Genomic DNA, 24,311 nt, shown 5'->3' on the forward strand with positions numbered 1-24,311 from the left:
GATTGAATAGTCGGATGTCGGATCCGCCCAGCAACGGCCAGCAGCGTGGCTCTAAACAAAGAAAATCGGTACTTTTTATTCTTCATGCTGGCTAGAACTTTTTCACATGTCATGTAATCAGAATGTATAAAAGTCTAAACATGATCAGATTTATAAAATTTTCTCCTCTGGATACACTTTTATGCCACTCGGAGAAGTATTTCATAAGGGCGTCCGCCATTTTCCAATAGTTTAGAACCAGTTACTAAGTTACTATGCGTCTTTACGAGGGAAGTGACGTCACGACTGTTGAAGCCTATTTTGTTCGTTATCGTCTTGCATTTTAATGTCGTTATTTTGGTCAGTGTCAGTCAAGCTATGAGTTTACGAAAGCTACGGTCGGAGTCATAGCCTTCTTTAAGTTTTAGCCTGACACTGAAACCCAAAAAGACTGGCGTTTTGACGTCATTATTTGGTTTTTGCATCGCCTAGTGAGTTGTCGTTAGTAGTGCTCATGGAAACAAGTCGTGGTCCCATTGGTTGAACTATTAAATACAACTCACGATTTATTTTCTTTTGTGGCCAAAGACTGGCATTTTGACGTCATTTTTTGGTCAGTGTCAGGCTAAAAGTTAACGATGGCTACGGTCTGAGTCACAGCCTTCTTTAGCACTTGTTTGTCACCCGTAACAATCCGCCTCACGAATACTGAGCCTCACTCGCAGGCAATGGGAGCGATCTATATTCATGTTTTGGTCCAACCTAGTCATCAGTCACATGATTTGTTGCTGTCCAACGATTGGATATTTCTTCAGAAATCTAAACACGCTGCTTTGTTTATGAAAGTTGTAAGCATACCCATGTGTCAAGCAGAACTAAATGACCAATCGTGATGTTAGATATTTCAAAAACTGTGAACACTTTTCACTATGTGGGTCACTTTGAGCACATATTCCAATGTGACCAATGACCTCGAGCACATGGAAATGTAATATAGATCATGCTCATTGACAAAAATGCATGGAAACGACAGGTGTCGAGATGCAATTCCCTCATCAGCGGGTCTATATATTTTGATAAATTAATACTCCCAAACTGAGCGAGGGACTGATTGCTTCGGATGACAGGCAAAGTGTTTAAGATGGCTAAATTTTAAGCACACGTTGAGTTTGATTACCTCATATTCACACACCTAATGTGTCAAATGACATAGTCAGGCAGTGGTCATACACATGTGACAGATGTTTAGTGTGAACTCTGTAAATATTGTTGTCCCCGCCTAAAAGCCACCCGGGTAATGACACAATCCGTTTGACAGCACAGCAGGGGTCACGCAAAACATTTCAAAATTGAGGTTTAATCATTAAAATGCAAATAAGGACGTGGACGATAAGTTGTTTATGTAAAATTAATAAAACATCTTCAAAGGAGAACAAAGTGCTTAGCATGGAACATTTTGGGTCGAAAACACTTGGTAAGACTAGCAACAAAAACAATTGAATTGGTAAAACTTTAGGTAGAAAAAAATACATTACCATCTATGTTGTTTTTTTATTGTTGGGTAAAAAAGGGTTTTGAGCCTGAAATGTTCGAGTTCAGTATTATTTTCTTGTTTTGTACGAAGTTGTTTAATATTTTTATCAATGAATGAAAAGAACAACCTTCAAAAAAGGTCTCCCCTTTAGAGAAATATTTTGCTCTCTCATTTTAAACACTCAGGTCATAGTACTATTACTCTAGAAGATTTATATCCCCATAATCATAAGATTTTCATTCGTTAAATGAGCATTTCGTTTATTGCTTTTTATTGTACAATATATTCATTTACACAAAATTGCTTCAACATATGTATAATGATTGTCAACTCTGATTTGATATGGTCTCAACGCTGTTGTTAAAAATTACGAAACATTTTGTCCAAACCCTTCAATTTTTCATTATGACCATTTAGCAGTTTGGCATTCGAACGCAATCGTGGGCTGGTTTTAACTCACTCAACCCTAACACCGACTACATCCGTAGTTTATAAGGGTTACTTTTACCCCATGCCTATTTATTACAATTTTTCTGAGACAAATTATAAGCGTAGTATCAAAGCTAATGTTTTCAGTTTTTGCATGTTAATGATAGTTGAATAAAACTATCTATGTACAAGCACTTTTTTAATATATTTTTTTTCAATTTTGAAAAGTAGAAAAATCTATAGGATTGAGTGAGTTAACATTGTTGTAATGGAGATATTTTGCATCGGCTTGAAAGTATTTCTATATTTCATTAGTGGGACCATGACATTTTGGGTTATCAAACTAGCTAGTAAGTTAGTGTACGCCGGTTATGACCCTACTAATTATTACACAAGAAAAGTACATGTAAAATACATGAAAGTATAATACATAGGTACCCATCTGATATTAATACACTCTAAAGTCGATGGTTAGATTTTTTATTTTAATTTATGAAAATAAGGAAGTCGAAATGGAACACGTAAATAAAGGCCGATCAATTCTCTGATCGGCGTACAGACCATATAAAAAAAACCCCAACCCGAGCGTCTTGAGTCTGAGTGCAATGCAATAGGCTTCAAAAGTCGTGTCGCCACTTCACTCGTAATGCGTCGTGGTAACTTAGTAACTGGTTCTGAGCTATCGGAATAATGGCGGAAATACTTCTCCAACGAGCATAAAAGTGTATCCAGAGGAGAAAATCATTATAAATCGGATCATGATTTGACTTTCATACATTCTGATCACATGACATGTGAAAAATTTCTAGCCAGCATGAAGAATAAAAGTACTGATTTTCATTGTTTAGAACCAATCTGCTCGCCGCTGGGCGGACGTGACGTCAGAATATTGAATCCTATTAGTCCTGAACTGTTTTTATCCAGCCTATCGTTATTTCAAGACAAGACACCAACGGGGCGGAACACGAAAACAATTGAAATGGTAAAAACAAACCATTAAAGTTCAAAGCTGGTGACCGACCTACCCCCAGTTCCCCCCCCCCCCGCCCCCCACCCCCCTCCAACTCAAGAGACCTGCACCATCGTTGAGTTATGTTCATCAACAAAAACAACTTAATGATTACGACCAAAGGTGCCACAATAATGACCGCGAAGTCGAAAATTAGTCTTCAAAATATATTAAGTGCGGTTTTTTTAAACGCTCGTTCTGATATATACAATCTGTTCCTTGAGAGAGACTGTGGTAGCCGTATAATTACTGAAACATGGCTTTTTACTGATCCCTATAGTGTACTAATTCCCAATGGATTCAGTGTTTTTTTAACGTCAACAGACAAATCAGAGAGGGTGGTAGTGTAATGATTATTTTTAAAACATCCCTTAAAATCAAAGAAGTAAACTCCACACCATACAAGTCCTTTGAACACCTTGAAGTGATTTTATCTTTTCACAACACCATTTATCAATTATCCGATCCCCTACCGTCCACCTTATTCCCGGAAGAATATTTCCAGTTTTACAACATTTTTAGATGAATATACTCGACTTTTATACTCGATAAAACTATCTACCCAGACTGTAAATATTTTACGACTTGGCGATTTTAACATTCATTTTGACAACATTAACGATCAACCCACCCAAGCGTTCCGCACTGTTTTTGAATCCTACAATCTGTCCCAGCTCGTCCTGGAATATACACACATTAAGGGACACACAACTCATTTCGTCATTTCGAGAACCGATGACAATTTTATCTCTCCAATTATCATCGAAGAATCTATAATCTCGGATCATAAATTTGTTTCGTTTTTTATAAATATATATAACCCTTCTCTTGTAAATAAATGCATTAGTTACAGAAAAACAAGATTACTTTATTTAGATGCGTTTAAGAACAAAATTATATCTTGTGACATCACTGAATCTGTAAAAACCGCTTCTTTATTATCTGATGTGATCCAACTGTTCAATGATATCACATCCAGCGCATTGAGTGATCAAATGTCCCATTGTCACCAAGAACATCATCATTCGGCCAAACACCCAATGGCAGACTGAAGAAATAAGACAACCAAAACATAAATTGAGACGTGCGGAGAAAAACTGGGGAAAGTCGAAACTTGTAAGTTCACCGCCAAATATAAGTATCCATTTGTAATGATCGTAACAAAGCCATAACTATGCTCGATCAAACTATGTAAAAGATACCTTACTGTCCTCGAAAGACAACACAAAGGCATTATATGTTATAGTGAATGACAAAATCAGTCGGATGGTGAAAAGGCTTGAACTGAGATATTGCCAAGTGTAGTTAGAAGGTCAATTTTTAAAATTAAAAATGATTTCTTGTCATAAATGATTAAATCAACCCTATTTGTACGTCTTCGGGAAATATCAACGCTTAATTTCACTTCTAAATATTTTTTTAAGCTAGTCAAGTTGAAATAATATGAAATGTGAGTAAAGTTGATGGATACCTTTCCCAGCAAATCCACAATTTTCACCTTCCGACTGATTATGCACTGACACATATACAGATTTAGACAACCTGACCATAAGCCATTCGTCTAATTCCTCTATATTACCTGCCTATAGCTGCTCATGCGAATTGGCTACCCATTTTTCCACTTATTTTAACGACAAAATGTCAACTATCCGAAGAGAGCTTGACAATTTTAATCAACCCACAACGAATTATCATCCATGTCCCACTAATATTATAGATTCACCACCTAATTTGTACCATCGCCCTTTTACATCTATGGATTCGTTCAGACCAGCACTGAGGAAGAGATTGTATCGATTTTAAAGAAATGTTCTCTGTACTCTGGACCCTATCCCTCCTGGCTTGTTTCTGCGTGCGCTTCTGAACTTGTGCCTGCCATTGCTATCATCATCAACACAAGTCTTCTGTCTTCGGAGGTACCAATTATGTTGAAAACTGTCGTAGTGTGTCCATTACTCAAGAAATCGACCATCGACAAAGACCAACTTAAGAACTATAGACCTGTGTCTAATCTTACTTTATTGTGTAAAATTATCGAAACAGTGGTTGTACATAGTATTCATGAATATCTACAAGATAATATATTATATTCTAGTTTCCAATCTGCCTACCGACCAGGTCATAGCACTGAAAATTCACTTGTTCGTGTACATAAAGATATTGTTAATTATTTGGTTCAGAAAAAAGTGTTATTCTTGTACTTCTAGACCTCAGTGCGGCCTTTGATACCATTGATCAACATATTCTTCTCGCCAGATTAAAACGTTTATATGGCATCAATGGGGCAGTTTTAAATTGGTTTTATTCTTCTCTGAGTTGCAGGGGATAGTTTGTCAGCATAAATCACAAACATGTCTCTGATACTTTTCCATTATCATTTGGCGTTCCACAAGGATCAGTTTTAGGGCCTCTTTTAATTACAATGTACACTGCACCTCTGAATGATTTTATTAGCTTTTTTTCTGCCGTTTTTCATTTTTACGCTGATGATACACTAGTTTAATTTCCTATTGACTCGTGTGTTGAGTACGGAGTCATTCGAAGGTTGGAGTCGTGTATCATTGCCGTTAAAGACTCGGTGACAATTAACAAATTAAACAATGAAAAAACTGAAATACTATTGTTAGATAACAGTTGTTCCTAAATACAATATCGTCTCCCCATATTAATATTGTAGATTGTAAAATAAGCATAACGAGAAACAGTGTCCGAAATCTTAATGTTTATTTTGGCAGTAAAATTAATATAGAAACTCATATTTTAAAAATTATTCAAAATTGTAATTTTTATTTAAAGAGAAGTGTAAGATCCATGCTGAATATTGATATTATGACGAAATTATTAGTATCTTCTCTCATACTTAGTAGAATAGATTATTGTAACGCTCTTTAGTCTGGTTGCCCAAGTATTCTATCGATAGAATAAGGCGGCACGACTTGTTACTCTTAAAAACTCGAGAGAGAGAGAGAGAGAGAGAGAGAGAGAGAGAGAAAGAGAGAGAGAGAGAGAGAGAGAGAGAGAGAGAGAGCACATTACTTCTAGCTACTCTACATGACCTCCACTACAGAATAGAGTACACAATTCTTTGAAACGCCTATAAATGTTTTCCTAATGTGGGTCCTTCTTACTTACAAGACTTATTGAAGTCTATTCACCCAGTTGTGTTTTAAGATAATCAGAATCTCGTTTAATGAAAGAAGTAAACTGCATTGATAATTTTCACCAAAAGGTTTTTAACTGTACATCCCCTAGTGTTCTAACATTTAAGAAGAACCCGAAGACTGAATTATTTTACAGGGCATTTTCTGATTGATTGATTACAAAAAATATGTTTATACATAAGTGTGGGACTGTGTGTGTCTGTGTGTGTGTGTGTTTGTGTGTGTGTGTGTGTGTGTGTGTCTGTGTGTGGGTTTGAGTTAATTGTAAAGCGCTGAAGAGCACTTTTAGGTTGATGCTTAGGCGTTAGAAAATTATTATATTATTATTATTATTATTATTATTATTATTATTATTATTATTATTATTATTATTATTATTATTATTATTATTATTATTATTATTATTATTATTATTATTATTATTAAGGCGTCAGATGAGAGAAAGATCCTGGAGTTGTGGCCTTGGTAAAGGCACTTTAGGTGAATTACTTCACTCGACTCCTAGTCAATGACGGATATTATAAAATAGCTTGTGCAAAAGGAACGCTTGACAGGAGGCGTGAAATTTAAATCTTTCTTTTTTCTTCTTTTTGTTTACATATTCCTTGCTGGTGGAGAATAAATGAAACAAAGGGAAGAGCTTGACCATGATTAGTCCCAGTAAAATTTAGCTCCAGTGGCAGCGGCTTCTAATGGTGCTTCACACTACTATGTTATGACGATCGACCCAATCTGCAAATTCTTTACTGCACTCGTGCACCGTCGCAAACCCGCCCGGAAGCTTCGTCACAACACACCATTCAACTAGATGGTTTGCGGTTTCGGGTTCGTTCCCAAATCGGGTACATGTTGGACAGGTGGAAAGTCCCCAGTGATGAAGCGATTTTGCCGTTAGGCCGGTTCTCGGTTCAGTGGTGAAATCGATAGAGCGCCTGATTAACACAAATAGGAATATTTGTGTATCCACTCGTCTCTCACTACCAATTTATAAACAAATGATATGGTTGCTGAACTCACTTTGATCATATGGAAAGTACCTTTCTCCTTTTTTGGCGTCTCCTACACCGAGATTATATTTCAATAGACCGGAAATCATCATCTTTTACAATAACTAAAAGTCAGCTACTGTATTGCGCAATATTCGTTGAAAATTAAATCAAAGGGCCTTGCAAACGATCTCAGTCCAACAGCACCACTAATCATGGAGGAAGAGGTATGGAGCCTGTAGGGTGCAATCATATTTTTATTCCGACTGAGACCATACTATTATCGGCCACGTACATATGTCACACTTCGTGTGGCTGTGTGGTCTAGTGGTATGACACTCGCCTTCGGATCGGATGGTCATGGTTATGAGTCCCGCTCTGAGCGGCGCATAGTTGACTCCTCGAAGTAAAAAAATTGAGCCTTTATATAGCGCAATATCCACTAAACGTGCTCAAAGCGCTTTACAAAGGGTGCCTGGCCAACAGCAACACGTAACATGTAGGACGGGACATGGCGCCTGTTAGGCGATATTATAATATTTTCGTACAGAGACAATGCTGTTAACGACCAGGTACTCATTTACACCTGAGTACGGCGAGAGAATGTGAGTAAAGAGTCTTTCCCAAGGACTCAACTATGCGCCGAGCGAGGCTCGAACCAAAGACCTTCCAATCCGAAAGCGAGTGTCATACCACTAGACCACATAGCCGCACAAAACGATTCTATACTCACATTCTCTCACCGCACTCTTGTGTATAATGAGTACCTGACCATTTACAGCTTTGTCTCTGTGGGAAAATATAATATCTCCTTACAGGCGTCATGTCTCCTCCTACATGTTAAAGTGTTCTCCTTGGTCAGGGACCCTTAGTAAAGCGCTTTGAGCAGGTTGGGTGGATATTGCTATAGATAAATCTCAATGGTTTTTTTCAGTATGGTGAGAAAGTATGAATAAATTATGTCCTTTCAAATGACTTAATTTTGTGCTGTCCACACTGGGGATGTACAGAACCCAAGCCACTTGACCACAACTACAAAACATTTTGCAGAACACAAATAGGTATGAATCAGGAACGTCTTTCAGAACCGTTTCAAAGGTTTTAGTTTTATATTTATTTGCAGGTCTGATAACCCAATTGTGACCCTTCGTCTCGAAACGGTATTATGTCGGGATGAAATGGGATCCGAAAAGTGACTTTAGAATTAAATTGATAGTAAATACCAATTTTTGAGCTTTTGCATTGTGAGAAATTGTCTTCATTCTCTAACATAACAAATCGAAACAAACCCCAAGTTTCATGTTTTTTGTTAATAAATTCAATTTTTTGCACCCGAGTCATCCCGACATAATACCGTTTAGAGACGGTGGGTCACAATTTATTATGGGCTCATTGCTGTGATGGAATTCTAATTTTAAAAATGACGCAACATTTTTTCCATTACAACAAGGTTACACTAGGCCCATAATTGTGTTCGGATGTCAGACCTGCATAAATGTACACGTCGTGTGATATTCTTTCAAAAATTCGATAAATATCAGGTTGTGTAATAAGCGACACCTCTCTTTTAGAGTCGGTCTGCGACATGATTGCATTTGAAACTCCGGTGTCGTGAGAAAAAAATATCCTATAGTTCTCATCAAGGTTCGCTCGAACCAACGAATTTATGGTCCAAAATACGAGTGACTTACCACGACACTAGTGACGCTCTCCCATGAACCTTTCGCATTGTTTCAATTGTATTCCATAATATTATTTATTTTCAATAAACGCAACACCACGGGGGTGAGAGAGATAGAAAGGGAGGGGAGGGGAGGGGGGGGGGGGGGAGGGAGCTTTGGTCACGAAATATTAATGTGATTGGAATTAGATCAATCAAATACCATTGACTTGTCTTTCAACTCAATTATTGAGACATAAAACGACTTATTGCCTTCATAAATACACAAAAGAAGTCCGTTGGTTTGACAGACAGAATTTCATCACAACAAAAAAATGTTATGTTGCGGGCCAGTGCATACTGTAGACCTTCGTAAAGTTGATCGTCGCAAAAATCAGGACAAAGAAGCGAGAAAAACAACAAAACAACACTTATAAACACAATATGAAGGGAAAAAAAAAACAAAAGAAAAATAAAACAATTTCGGTGATTTAGAATCTTAGATTTTGGTTTATATAAATGACAGAATAAACATTTCTATATTGTAGTTTCTTTTTAGCTCGTTTAGAAGTTAATTTTTACAGTATGATTCAAAATACAGTTAAACAATATTCTATAAACTGTGTACTGGATAATATATCACCAGCCATTTCCAAACAGTACTACCTCGTTATGAACTCGAATACTGAAAACGGATTTTTAAGCCGATTATTTTGTTAAAATTTAGTTGAAAATGAAAAACTCCACTTAGGAAAGTTCGTTTTAATTCTCAATATTATAAACACTTATATTTCTTTACCGTTTAATTTTACTTTAAAACTCAATTTTCTTTGTGGAGTTCATTCCGACATAATTAAAGATCGGCGGGTTGGGTCACATTACATACAGCGCGTCGTAATTTGTTTTTCAACCAGTTAGCTGTCGGTTTTTTTAAAAACGCGTATTTAAATATTTGGCCAGAAAACTCGTCCTTCCAATATCGATCGGTTTAAATGACCCTCAGCTTGGCAAAAAACTATCAAACCTGGGATTTCACGAAGTCTTACTTAATTCCCAGGTTTGAGAGTTTTTGAAAAGATACGGGTCAATTAAATCGATCGATATTTGAAAGACGAGTTTTCTGGCCAAATATTTAAATACGTGTTTTTCAAGAGTAAGGCAGTTAACTGGTTAACCCTCTCCTTACCACCCATAGGAAAATCGTGACATTCGTTACGATGTAAACGACACTTTTCTTATTCTGATTTCTCTTGTACATCACGAAATTTAAAGAAATGCTTTGATTACTGCTAAAAATATTAAATACTGTGTTGTAGAGCCCACTTGTTACTTTTTTGTTTGAGTAAGAGAAGTCTATTTTGTGCTGGGTGGGTGTGAATTTTCGGGGGGAATTCTAAAAATAGCTGGTAAGGAGAGAGTTAATCCGTTTATCGGCGGTCAAAGCAGATCATGCCGCATGTCGCATCTGTTGACACCATATAACATAGACATTTGGGAATGACAACAATGTATATATGTATACCTGTAATATTATTATTGAATTGACTAGGAACTTGACAACGTATTAAGGAAAACATATATTTCCCTTCCACTCGTTTTGGATCATTATACCACAACCGATGATGGTGAGAGATATTTCATTCTATCATTTAAATATATATATATATATATATATATATATATATATATATATATATATATAATATATATACATACATACATACATACATAATATATATATATATATATATATATATATATATATATATATATATATATATATATATATATATATATGTATATGTATATATATATAGTATGCGCTTGGCTGAGAAGCTCATAACATTGCCATCCGGAAGTATAACGGACCAACACACAAAACTGTGTGTATCCATGAACGTTTATAGTCAGGTTAATACATTTCAGTGAGCATTACTCATAAACGCGGATGACATAAAGCAATAACAAAGACCCGAGTGACGTCATCTTCTAAATATATATACATGTATATATATATATATATATATATATATATAATATATATATATATATATATATATATATATATACAGACCCTGTAGTAGTTTAAGTCTTTGTAAATCATCTTAACTATTACCAATTATTACACATTGGGCAAAATGAATTAAACGCCATGGAAAGTAAAAAAAAAGAAGAAAACACTTTTCATGGGCTCAAGACCCTTCTTCAGCCAAAGAATTAAAATGTGACCCTCCGTCTCAAAACGGTATTATGTCGGAATGATTCAGACCCCAAAAAGTGAATTTAGAGATAGAATGATGAGAAATTGGATCTTAGAAGTTTTTGTAAAGCAAGAAATAGTATTTATACTCCAGCATAACGTACAGAAATTAAACCCAAGTTTGATATTTGTGGCAAAGAATTCAATTTCCCTAACCGAGTGGATCCCGACATAATACCGCTTTGACACGGAGGGTCACAAATGGTAAAGTGTAATAATAATATTATTATTTACTTTCCGCCATTATTTAGCCTAACTGTTAAAAATCTGAAATAGTGGAAATGAAACAAAAGAAAAATAAATTGATCTTTTATATAGCACAACATCCACTAAACGTGCTCAAAGCGCTTTATATAGGGGCCCTGGCCAACAAAAACACTTAACATGTAGGACGGGACATGACGCCTGTTAGACGATAGTACAATTTTTTTCGGACAGAGACAACGCTATTAACGGTCAGGTACTCATTTTACACCTGAGTACGATGAGAGAATGTAAGTAAAGATCCTTTTCCAAGGACTCAACTATGCGCCGAGCGAGGATCGAACCCAGGACCTTCCGATCAGAAAGCGAGTGTCATACCACAAGACCACAAAGCCGCACAAGAAACAGTGTCAAAAAAAACCCCCAACAACAACGAAAAACAAACCCTCAAAGTTCATAGTTCTTATACATTCACTTAAAGATAGAACGATGTTGACGTCACTCAGGTTTTTGTTATTATTGTAGCCCGCAATTTTTATGTCGATAGTTCAAACTATATTATGTTAATCAGTCTATAAACGTTTAAGGTAACATATCATCTTGTGGGTTGGTACGTCATATCCTGCTGGCATTTTACACTGATAAAAAAAAAAATGACGCCACAAGACGTGTCTTTGACCACAACGTAAAACAAATTGTGAGTTGTATTCAATAGTCCAACCAATTGGATCATTTGTTTCCTGAGTACTAGGTCTACTACGACAACTCACTTGACGGTGCACTAATCTATAAATGACGTCAAAAGATAAGACTTAGCGTCGGGCTATAAGTTCACGAAGGCTGCGGTCCAATCGTGGCCATTTTAAACTGATGGCCTGATTGTAGCCATCGTTAACATAATAGCCTGACCGTAGCCATCGTAAAGTTCTAGCCTGCATGACACGGACAAAAAAAATGCCACAAAAGAAAACAATCGTGAGTTGTATTCAATAGTTCAACCAATGAAATAACTTGTTTCCTTGATCTCTACTAACGACATCTCACTAGGCGCTACACAAACCTAAAAAGATGACGTCGAACTGCCAGTCCCAGAGGGTTCGAGTGTCAGGCTATATGTTAACGATGGCTACAGCCTGACACTAGCACCCTCTAGGAAAAATAGTTTGATGTCATTTTTTAGGTTTGTGCAGCGTCGAGTGAGTTGTTGTGAGTAGTGCTCAAGGAAACAAGTGAATAACTATTGAATGCAACTCACGATTTGTTTTCTTTTGCTGCCAAAGACTTGTCTTTTGACGCCGTCTTTTGGTCAGTGTCAGGCTATAAGTAGGTATTCAACAATTCAACCAATGAGATCACTCGTTTCCTTGAGCTCTACTAACGACAACTTACTAGGCGGCCCACAAGCCTAAAATGACGTCAAAATATGGGTCTCAGTGGGTTTTTGTGTCAGGCTATAAGTTAACGAAGGCTACGGTCCAATTAATCCAGACATGATACCGTTTTGAGACGGTGGGTCATATATTTTTTAAAACTATAAATACTACTACTACTACTACTACTACTACTACTACTACTACTACTACTACTACTACTACTACTACTACTACTACTACTACTACTACTATTACTACTACTACTACTACTACTACTACTACTACTACTACTACTACTACTACTACTACTACTACTACTACTACTACTACCACTATTACTACTACTACTACTACTACTACTACTACTACTACTACTACTACTACTACTACTACTACTACTACTACTACTACTACCACTATTACTACTACTACTACTACTACTACTACTACTACTACTACTACTACTACTGCTGCTGCTGCTACTGTTACTACTACTACTACTACTACTACTACTACTACTACTACTACTACTACTACTACTACTACTACTTCTACTACTACTACTACTACTACTACTACTACCACCACTACTGCTACTACTTCTACTACTACTACTACTACTACTACTACTACTACTACTGCTACTACTACTACTACTACTACTACTACTACTACTACTACTACTACAACAAATACTACTACTACTACTACTACTACTACTACTACTACTACAAAAGAAACCACCACCACCACCACCCTGACACACCAATATCAACCACACCAAAAAAAAAAAAAAACAACCCAACCCATCAGAAACCTCTATAGATACCCTATCCTAAACACCAAGGACAAACAGCTCACCAAACCTACTACCAGCTCGCATTGATTGATTGTCACTGGTAATTTGTGACCCATCGTCTCTAACCGGTATTATGTCGGGATGACTCGGGTGCAACAAATTGAATTTATTAACAAAAACATGACACTTGGGGTTTGTTTCTAATTGTTATGTTAGAGAATGAAGACAATTTCTCACAATGCAAAAGCTCAAAAATTGGTATTTACTATCAGTTTAATTCTAAAGTCACTTTTCGGATCCCAATTCATCCCGACATAATACCTTTTCGAGACGAAGGGTCACATTTATCAAACATACCAAGTGCCAACTGGTCTATCTATAACCGTAAAATTGTTCAAACGAACTCCATCATCCACTGCTCTGTTGTCATAACGATAACGATTGTCACTCTCTTCTCACGTTCGACAAATTAAATAGAAAACTCGAGTAAAACAACAAAACACCTTATTGCCATAATATTGTGGAGGAATTTTCTTCTTCAAATATCGATAAATTATGATGTCTCTTATTTTGTTGTTCCCAGAAGTCTCAGGTTAATTTTTATTTGGCAAGCTGGCCACTTTAATTCATGGATATTGCAGGTAGAAAATTTCTGTCCAAATTGGAAAAAACGGGTGTTTTGTCAAAACCCGGAAAAATACTCAACAATAGATAAAATCATTTCAATTGTGACGCGAGTCTTGTCAGTAATTAAATACTCTATGCTTAACCTTTGGGTTATGATATCGGAGATTTCAGACTGCGGGTTGATGAAAGTGTGAGTGGATAGGATTTAGAAAATAGAATACACGATTTAAATTTGAGGTAAGTTTTATTCTTAGTGTTTGAAATTTATTTGTTGCCACGACAGTGGTTGTGGTATCGGTCATAGTAATCATCATTGCCATCATCATCATTATCGTTATCATCCTCGTCATAATCAACATTATCATCATCATCATCATCATCATCATCATCATCATCATCATCATCATCATCATCATCATCATCATCATTAACATTATCATCGTGGTTGATATCATCACCATCTTCCTCTTCTTCCTCCTCATCAACATTACAATTACTATCACACTGTTACCACCATCTCCACCACCACCACCACCGCCACTACTACTACTACTACTATTTCTACTACTACTACTACTACTACTACTACTACTACTACTACTACTACTACTACTACTACTACTACTACTACTACTACTACTACTACTACTACAACATCATCATCAATATTACCATCTTCTTCTTCTTCTTCTTCTTCTTCTTCTTCTTCTTCTTCACCACTCAACGCATTGACGAGCACCGTTTATTATTGATGCAGTGCGTTCAAGTAAAATACTCACAACATCCGCCATTCGTAGCGTAAAAACATGCAAAACTATGTGTAACCTTAAACTTCTATAGTCTGATTGATAGGATGTTGTGAGAATAATCATTTAATGGCTGTCTAAAAACAATAACAAACAGCTGATTGACCCCATTTTAGTTCCATTTATAACCAAAAAGTGAAAAGAAAACAATCTACCTATTATACAGTTAACTTAAAGTCAAAAGTTCTGTCCAAGACATCATTTTAAAATTTCACTTAAAGCCTTTCACTTTCGATGTCATTCATATCGCACCTTCGACCATTTATCTTATTCTTGTAGTATGGGTGGAGTTCCTGACCTCCCATAGTGGACAGGGGGGTACATACTGCGTCTTCTATCCCCTTGTAACTGGGTGGAGTTCCTGACCTCCCATAGTGGACAGGGGGGTACATACTGTGTCTTCTATCCCCTTGTAACTGGGTGGAGTTCCTGACCTCCCATAGTGGACAGGGGGGTACATACTGTGTCTTCTATCCCCTTGTAACTGGGTGGAGTTCCTGACCTCCCATAGTGGACAGGGGGGTACATACTGTGTCTTCTATCCCCTTGTAACTGGGTGGAGTTCCTGACCTCCCATAGTGGACAGGGGGGTACATACTGTGTCTTCTATCCCCTTGTAACTGGGTGGAGTTCCTGACCTCCCATAGTGGACAGGGGGGTACATACTGTGTCTTCTATCCCCTTGTAACTGGGTGGAGTTCCTGACCTCCCATAGTAGACAGGGGGGTACATACTGTGTCTTCTATCCCCTTGTAACTGGGTGGAGTTCCTGACCTCCCATAGTGGACAGGGGGGTACATACTGTGTCTTCTATCCCCTTGTAACTGGGTGGAGTTCCTGACCTCCCATAGTGGACAGGGGGGTACATACTGCGTCTTCTATCCCCTTGTAACTGGGTGGAGTTCCTGACCTCCCATAGTGGACAGGGGGGTACATACTGCGTCTTCTATCCCCTTATATCTATTTTCCAACATGCGTTCTGTCTTTGTCTTGGAATGAGATTACTTGGTTTTGTTCTGGCCCTGGCTGGAGTCCTAGCTGAGAGGGAAACAGTCAAATGCATAGTTATTGTTTTGGGAGATGATATTTTTTTCCTTGTAAATCATCACTCTGTTATGTATTATTATATTTGTTATTTTGATGTAAGCATTTGAGTGTATTCCTCTTTGTTGGATTTTGTGCTTGTGTCCGGATGAGACTTATAGGTGATCTCAAACTAAGTACATTGGTGCTATTCTCTTGGAATCTACATCTGATCCCTATTTGTTCCTAGATCCCCTTTTGTCTAACTTTTTCGTAGGTGCTTTAATTGTAATTTTAGAACTTTTTACCATCCCATGTTCTTCCTTTTTACTGGTGCTGATATAACCTAAATATGTTGCAAGCGCCGTGAAAAACCCTTAAAAACATAAAACAAATTGTTCTTGTAGTGATGATGTTGCAACTGATGTTGTCCTTTGCATTTTCTGAATTTTGATCGCTCTACGACTCCAATCTAGTTTCGCCATTGAGTTGTTGGTGGTCCACTATATCATTTGTGCGGCCATGTGGTCTAGTGTACGACACTCGCTTTCGGATCGGAATGTCCTGGGTTCGAGCCACGCTCGGCGCATAGTTGAGTCCTTGGAAAAGGGTCTTTACGCACATCCTCTCTACCATGCTCAGGCGTAAAATGAGTACATGGCCGTTAACAGCGTTGTCTGTGAAAATTTTTTTGTAATTTCGCCTAACAGACGTCATGTGTCGTTCAACATGTTACGTGTTAATGTTGGCCAGGGACATCTTGTAAAGCGCTTTGAGCACAATTAGTGGATATCGCGCTATATAAAAAGCTCACGTTTTTAAAAATCCCATGAACAAAATGAAGCGGAAGAAATATCATCACCATCATAAATAATATTATCATCTGATAACATTGACTTCATTAACGAAATCTATCAAGAAATTGAAAATTTTCAAACTTATTAAATAAGACCAACTGAGCTCCTTCGGAAACAATAATTAGAAATGACAAATATGATCTTCTTGAAATTAACGGAAAGATTAACTGGAAAAGAGCAAAGGGCAAAGAATGATGTCATTGAAGCAATCAAAGAGTTCACAACTCGTATTGACAACTCACCGAAACAGCAAGAGACAGGAAGAGAAGTTGGAGAGAAACTGTGAAAGAAGCCTCCGACCCCTGGGACATGCATGGCACTTGATGATGACGATCCAGATGTAAATAGAATCGAATGCAAACTTCAAATCTACGATCTCAAAATTAATGTAGGCAGGATTGAATAGATAACAATAAACAAAGATATTGGAAAACACCCAGGAAAGTCGGATCACTGCATGGAAGCAAAGAAGGCATAATTTCACACCGAAAACATCTTTCAAGAGGTAGTCCTTGATAAACTTTCTCATGTGCGGAGCGAAACAAACAGAACTTAAGTGAAAACTCGAATGAAACCATATATACAATTCATTGGTAAATCGATCATGTTGTTTTATTCAGCCACACGTATAAAGTACTTTGCGACAGAATACGATCCTATCCAAAAGATAGCAAGCAATTGTTATTGTCCATTTCACGCTATAGAAACCGGGATAAACTCCGGCTCAATGGCTCTGAAGGACTACTACACGGATATTAAGCAAAACTGTTGAGGTCAAAATAGGCGTTTTTCATAGAAATCGATTAACATGTACTGGGCCCACACAATCCTACAAAGATATCAAACAAAAACTTATATTAAAGTGCAGCGGGCAGGGAGGTATATACTGTGTACTCTATCCCCTTATATCTTATCCAACAAGTTTTCTGTCTTTGTCTTGGAATGAGATTACTTTTTTTTCCTGGCCTTCTTCGGAGTCCTGGCTGAGAGGGAAACAGTCAAATGCATAGTTATTGTTTTGGGAGATGATATTCTTTTTCTTGTAAATCATCTCTCTGTTATGTATTATCGTATTTGTTATTTTTAATGTACTCGTATAATGTAAGCATTTGAGTGTATTCCTCTTTGTTGGATGTTGTGCTTGTGTCTGGGTGAGAACTAAAGGTGATCTCAAACTAAGTACTTTGATAGTGTGCTCTTGGAATCTACATCTGATCCCTATTTGTTCCCATTCCCCTTTGTCTTACTTTCTCTTGGGTGCTTTAATTGTAATTCTAGAGCTTTTTACTATACCATTTTCTTCCTTTTTACTGGTGCTGATATAACCTAAATGTGTTGCAAGCGCCGTAAAACCCTTAAAAACAAAAACAAACAAAGTGCAGCGTACAATCCTGGTCCGTTTAAATTCTTGAGCTAAGGTGAAAAATTTTCGATCACAATCTAGGTCATATGTTTCCGCCAATAAAGTAAGTTGATTTATCGAGAAAGTGATTTTTATCAAAGCGCTTTACTAGATTAAGATAGTAGCAAATACGATATGAATAAAAGATATTGATTGCACTGTGAGGTGTTATTACCATTTTAAAAATTTGGTTACTGTCTATTTACTAAATTTTCTGACTGTGCGAGATAAGAACTGTGACCAGAGAGCCTTTTCCAAGGAATTTTATATTATTCCCAACAGTAACACTTAATATGTAGGTCAAGATATGACACTTGTTAGGCGAAACTACAATTTTTTTTCCGACAGAGACAATGTTGTTAACGGCGAGATACTCATTTTTACAACTGAGTACGGTGAGATTTATGCGAGTAAAGAGCCTCGTCCAAGGACTCAACAATGCGTGCCTCAGATTGGGACTCGAACCCTGGACCGTCCAGCCCGAAAGCGAGTGTCATACCACTACACCACGTACCCGCACAAAAAAGTACCTTACCCCAGGGGACAACGACGAAGTCAGTAGTTTTGCTAATATAGCCACCTACCCAGTGAATGGCCATGCTCATCATTGCTTGACTACAAGACGGTACACACCCACCGTTGAGCATATAAGCCACCGCCGTAATATCAATTAATTTGAATAGACCAATACAAAGGTCGATTCGTCCTACCTTAGTCATCTTAACTTAAAGGCGTATAAGAATCTAACTTGGTTAGATATGTATCGTGTTTACTGTTTTATTATTCACCTATCTATAGATAGAATGAAGTTGACGTCACTCGGGTCTTTGTTATTGTTTTTTGCCATCCGCGTTTATGAGTAAAGCTCACTGAACTGTATTATCCAGACTATAAAACTTCATGGGTGCACAGAGTTTTGTGTGTTGGTCCGTTATACTTCCGGATGGCAATGTTGTGAACTTATTAGCCAAGCGCATAGTATCTATATGATGAAAGATACAATAGAAAAGGAGAATTTGACAATTGATTGACTGATATGCCGTATCTGAAAAAAAACGCATTTCTAAAGAATGTTGACCAGAAAACTCCTATGTCAACACCCCAATGAAACAGTAGTCACACACCACTTGCGTGAATGTCAACCTCTTGAAGACCTGAGATGCACATTCCTCCCCACCAAATCCAAGCATCAGTAACACACTTTATAGTCACCTGGAACAACTATAAAAGACGTCTAACTTCTACGTTATGGCACAAGACCGAAGGGCTAGAGCTCAGGTGGTCGCTGGTTCGGATAAGTAAGTAAGTAAGTAAGTAAGTAAGTAAGTAAGTGACCAGAAAACTCGTCATCTCTTCAAATATCAATAGATTTATATGACCCTCATCTTGTTAAAAGATGGGTTGGCCATATCCTGGGGAAAGAGCCCTGTGATTGGATTCAATAGTCTGATGTCACATCGCCCAGCAACGGCGGCCATCGTGGTTCTAAACAAAGAAAATTGGTACTTTTTATTCTTCATGCTGCCTACAACTTTTCATATGTCCTATGATCTGAATTTGTCAAAGTCAAAACATGATCGATTTATAATGTTTTTTCCCCCTCTGGATACGCTTTTATGCTCGTCGGAGAAATATTCCATAAATGCGTCCGCCATTGTTCCGATAGTTTAGAGCCAGTCACTAAGTTACCATGCGTCATTTCGAGGGAAGTGACGTTACGACTGTTGAAGCGTATTAATATAACCAAGCAGACCCTCGAATGGAACCCACAGAGTAAGAGGAAACGGGGTCGTCCAAAACAGACTTGGAAGGAGAAGCCTTCACCAAAAATGTGTGCGTCTCTAATCTTACCCAGAGTGAGGCAAAGTTCTGTGCCAAGGACAGAAGAAGATGGAAGAGTTCTGTTGAGGCCCTAAGCTCCGCCAGGAGCCAAGAGGCATAAGTCAAGTAAGTCATCTTGTCAAAAACTCTCCAACCTCCGAGGTCTTGTCAAGATGAAGGTGGGTTATTTGAATCGATCAATAATTTAAGAGAACCACTGCTTAGGTCAATATTTAAAAAATGTATTGAGCTTTTTTTTATATAGCGCGATATCCACTAAACGTGCTCAAGGCGCTTTACAAGGAGTCCGTGGCCAACAGCAACACGTAACATTTAGAACGGGACATATTACAAATTTTTGTTTGGACAAAGACAACGTTGTTAACGGCCAGGCACTCGTTTTACACCTGAGTACGGTGAGACAATGTGAGTAAAGAGCCTTCTCCAAGGACTCAACTATGCGTCGAACGCGAGGCTCGAACCCACGACCTTCCGATCCGAAAGCGAGTGTCATACCACTAGACCACATATTGGGTTTTTTTTCTGAGCAACATAAGTAAAAACGAATCAATCAGAAAGTTTAATAGAAGGATACTAATTTTGTCTGACCAAATACGGCTGTTGTTTGTTTGGAAATTTTGATGAGGAAACTTTTACTTCCTGTTTCAATCGATTTAAAATGACACCGAACCAACTTATTCAGAATTCCTAAATCCGAGAATTTTAACCAGTCTGTAATAATTGAAATACGTTTGATAATTTTTGAGATATTTGGGGCTTTTTAAAAATCTATTGATACATAAAATATTTGTGTGCGGCTGTGTGGTCTTGCGGTATGACACTCGCTTTCGGATCGGAATGTTCTGGGTTTGAGCCTCACTCGGCGCATAGTTGAGTTCTTGGAAAAGGCTCTTTACTCACATTCTCTCACCGTACTCAGGTGTAAAATGAGTACCTGGCCGTTAACAGCGTTGTCTTTGTCCTAAAAATTGTAATATCGCCTAACGGGCGTCATGTCCCGTTCTACACATGTTACGTTTGCTGTTGGTCAGGGGTCCCTTGTAAAGCGCTTTGACCACAAATAGTGGATATTGCGCTTTATATATACATATAGTAGTTCACAATAGTTGTAAAGCGCTTTGATCACAGTTAGTGGATATAACGCTATATATATATATATATATATATATATATATATATATATATATATATATATATATATATCGTCGTTTTGTCAGCGGATGGCAGAACACAGTAGTTCAAATCCAATCAATAACATGAAATCAGAAACTCACTTTCAGATAAACACTTCGCCATACTTTGCCTTGTTCGATGTGTTAACGAGAGAACCCATTGAGGCAGCGGGGAAAATACTATAGTTTTAACAGTTGATTATGTTTTTGGAGTTTGAGGGGGAAAAATGTGGTTTACAATATATTCTACGATGACTACTCTTCCAACTTTGGCCAAGAGGGCAGTATTCAGATTGTTGCCGGTAATTAAGATAAATTATATCAAGACAGTAATATGCGAAGCGTACATGTACACAGGTCTGACAACCGAACGCAAATATGGGCCTAGTTTAACATTGTTGTAATGTTGTAATTGTTGTATTGTCGGCATTTTTTAAAGATTTCTATTCCAACAATGAGGCCATAATAAACTGGGTTATCAGACCTGCAAGTAAGTGCACGTCGGTAATAAGGCTTTAACATGTACCAAGTGTTCCTAAAATGCCTTTAAAACGTTAGTTACAATATAGATAGTATGCAGATGACGTCACTCAGGCCTTTGTTATTGTTTTTGCCATCCGCGTTTGTGAGTTGTTCTCACTAAACTGTATTAACCAGACTATAAAAGTTCATGGTTACACAGAGTTTGTGTGTTGGTCCGTTATACTTCCGGATGGCAATGTTGTGAACTCCTTGGCCAAGAGCATTCTATCTATATTGGACATTGCACATTCCATGTTCTTTTGAGATAAAAATATTGATGCTGTGCGATAAGGCAAATTATCCATAACGTAGCCAGCCGGATATATATTGTATCAACACACAAAACTATAGACAATGTAGATGAAGTCACTCAGTTCTTTGTTATTTTTTTTCGCCATCCGCGTTATGAGTAATTCTCAATAAATTGAATTAACGAGACTATACGACCAAGCTTACACATAGTTTTGTGTTCAAATGCTAAAAGGTCAAATTAAAACCAAATTGATAAAAATTTGAAATTGTTTTTTTTTGTTGTTGTCAATTTAAATAAATCCCTGTAATCATTCTCTTCAATAAAACATACCCAAGACTGATATTTTTGGTTATAAATTCAATTTTCAGCAGCTTAATCATCCCGACATAATACCGTTTTGACGCGATAAAATTCTGAAAAGGTGTGTAGGAAACAGTGGATAAAAATCTTAAAAAGTATCGATATAAATATCTAATGTGATATTTAAGGTGGACGCAAATTTTATTTCAGAAAATCATAAATTGTAATAGGATTCAATGGTCGTAACGTCACTTCCTTCCTAATGACGCATGGTAACTTAGTAACACTGGCTCTAAACTATCGGAACAATGGCGGAAGCCCGTATGAAATATTTCTCCGGCGAGCATAAAAACGTTTCCAGAGGAAAAAAAAACACATAAATTTGATCATGTTTTGACTTTTACACATTCTGATCAAAAGGCATATGAAAAGGGAATGAAAAGTTCTAGCCAGCATGAAGAATAAAAAGTAATGATTTTCTTTGTTTAGAACCAAGATGGCCGCCGTTGCCGGGCTGCGTGACATCAGACTACTGAATCCAATTATTCTCCACACCACTAGAGAGTTTTATATAGGTTGTCAGTTCCTGCACTCACAGAATCGCCCTATTAATTAGAATTAAATTATATAGAGGCCTTCAAATCCTATGATTGCCCTGTTACATATTACATGAAAATATTAAACAGCAATGATTTATGGCTCGTATAGCTGTCTAAGGATATAACCTTTACAATACAATAAATAATGAATAATAAACATGTTCCAGTCCCACTTATTATTGACAATAAAAGTGTCGGGTTTATTCTGTTTGAAATATTATTGTATTTATTTACATTGACAATATTTTTACCAATCAGAAAGGTAAAGGTAATTAATTATCACCACATTCTATAATATAGATAGTTCGAAGATGGCGTCACTCAGGTCTTTGTTATTGTTTTTTGCCATCCGCGTTTATGAGTAATGCTCACTGAATTGTATTAACCTGACTATAAACGTTCATGGATACACACAGTTTTGTGTGTTGGTCCGTTATACTTCCGGATGGCAATGTTATGAGCTTCTTAGCCAAGCGCATACTATCTATAGCTTGATGTTTTAAATTCATACCAACATGTCTGTTGACATGATAGTTTTGTCATGCGAACTTCATCATTATTTAGTGAAGCGCGTGTAATAAAGAAAGTAATTTGATTTTGAGAAAAAAAATCCAACAAAACAAAAAAAAAAAAAATAAACAAACAAACTTGAACTGTCTGTAAATTGAAGCTTCTAATCAGGTGATTAAATTAATGGTGTGTCTAAAATGTCAAAGGTCGTATAAAATCTATAAGTTGTCTCTGATATCATTGAATTGATTTCTTTTTTTTAATCTTTTTCTTATTTTCAGAATTATTATTATTATTATTATTATTATTATTATATTATTATTATTATTATTATTATTATTATTATTATTATTATTATTATTATTATTATTATATATTATATGTAGTAGTAGTAGTAGTATTAGTAGTATTAGTTAGTAGTAGTAGTAGTAGTAGTATATAGTATTAGTAGTAGTAGTATGTATTGTAGTGTAGTATAGTAGTAGTAGTAGTAGTAGTAGTAGTAGTAGTAGTAGTGTAGTTGTAGTAGTGTAGTAGTAGTAGTAGTAGTAGTAGTAGTAGTAGTAGTTAGTTAGTAGTAGTAGTAGTAGTAGTAGTAGTAGTAGTAGTAGTAGTAGTAGTAGTAGTAGTAGTAGTAGTGTAGTAGTAGTAGTAGTAGTAGTAGTAGTTAGTAGTAGTAGTAGTAGTAGTAGTAGTAGTATTGTAGTAGTAGTAGTAGTAGTAGTAGTAGTAGTAGTATAGTAGTAGTAGTAGTAGTAGTAGTAGTAGTAGTAGTAGTAGTAGATAGTAGTAGTAGTATGTAGTAGTAGTAGTAGTAGTAGTAGTAGTAGTAGTTATGTAGTAGTAGTAGTAGTAGTAGTAGTAGTAGTAGTAGTAGTAGTAGTAGGAGGAGGAGGAGGAGGAGGAGTAGTAGTAGTAGTAGTAGTAGTAGTAGTAGTAGTAGTAGTGGTGGTAGTAGTAGTAGTAGTAGTAGTGGTGGTAGTAGTAGTAGTAGTAGTAGTAGT

General features: G+C 36.8%; 1 protein-coding gene across 2 annotated transcripts in view; it reads left to right on the forward strand.

The window, feature by feature from the left end:
- The first annotated feature begins 10,246 nt into the window (after window positions 1–10,246).
- Window positions 10,247–24,311, forward strand: part of LOC144974563 (carbohydrate sulfotransferase 15-like) — a 48,963-nt gene continuing 34,898 nt past the window's right edge. Inside the window, exon 1 of one of the 2 annotated variants that reach the window (XM_078917552.1) lies at window positions 10,247–10,383. In XM_078917552.1, the coding sequence (XP_078773678.1) occupies window positions 10,378–10,383 (6 nt within the window). In that variant the 5' untranslated portion in view covers window positions 10,247–10,377. Of the gene's footprint in view, window positions 10,384–14,174; window positions 14,259–24,311 lie in introns of those variants that run through there. The other variant, XM_078917553.1, reaches the window with a different exon arrangement.

This window comes from Berghia stephanieae, chromosome 6, assembly GCF_034508935.2.
Source record: "Berghia stephanieae isolate SIO BIC M18660-M18661 chromosome 6, UCSD_Bste_1.3, whole genome shotgun sequence".
In the NCBI taxonomy this organism is placed as follows: domain Eukaryota; kingdom Metazoa; phylum Mollusca; class Gastropoda; order Nudibranchia; family Aeolidiidae; genus Berghia; species Berghia stephanieae.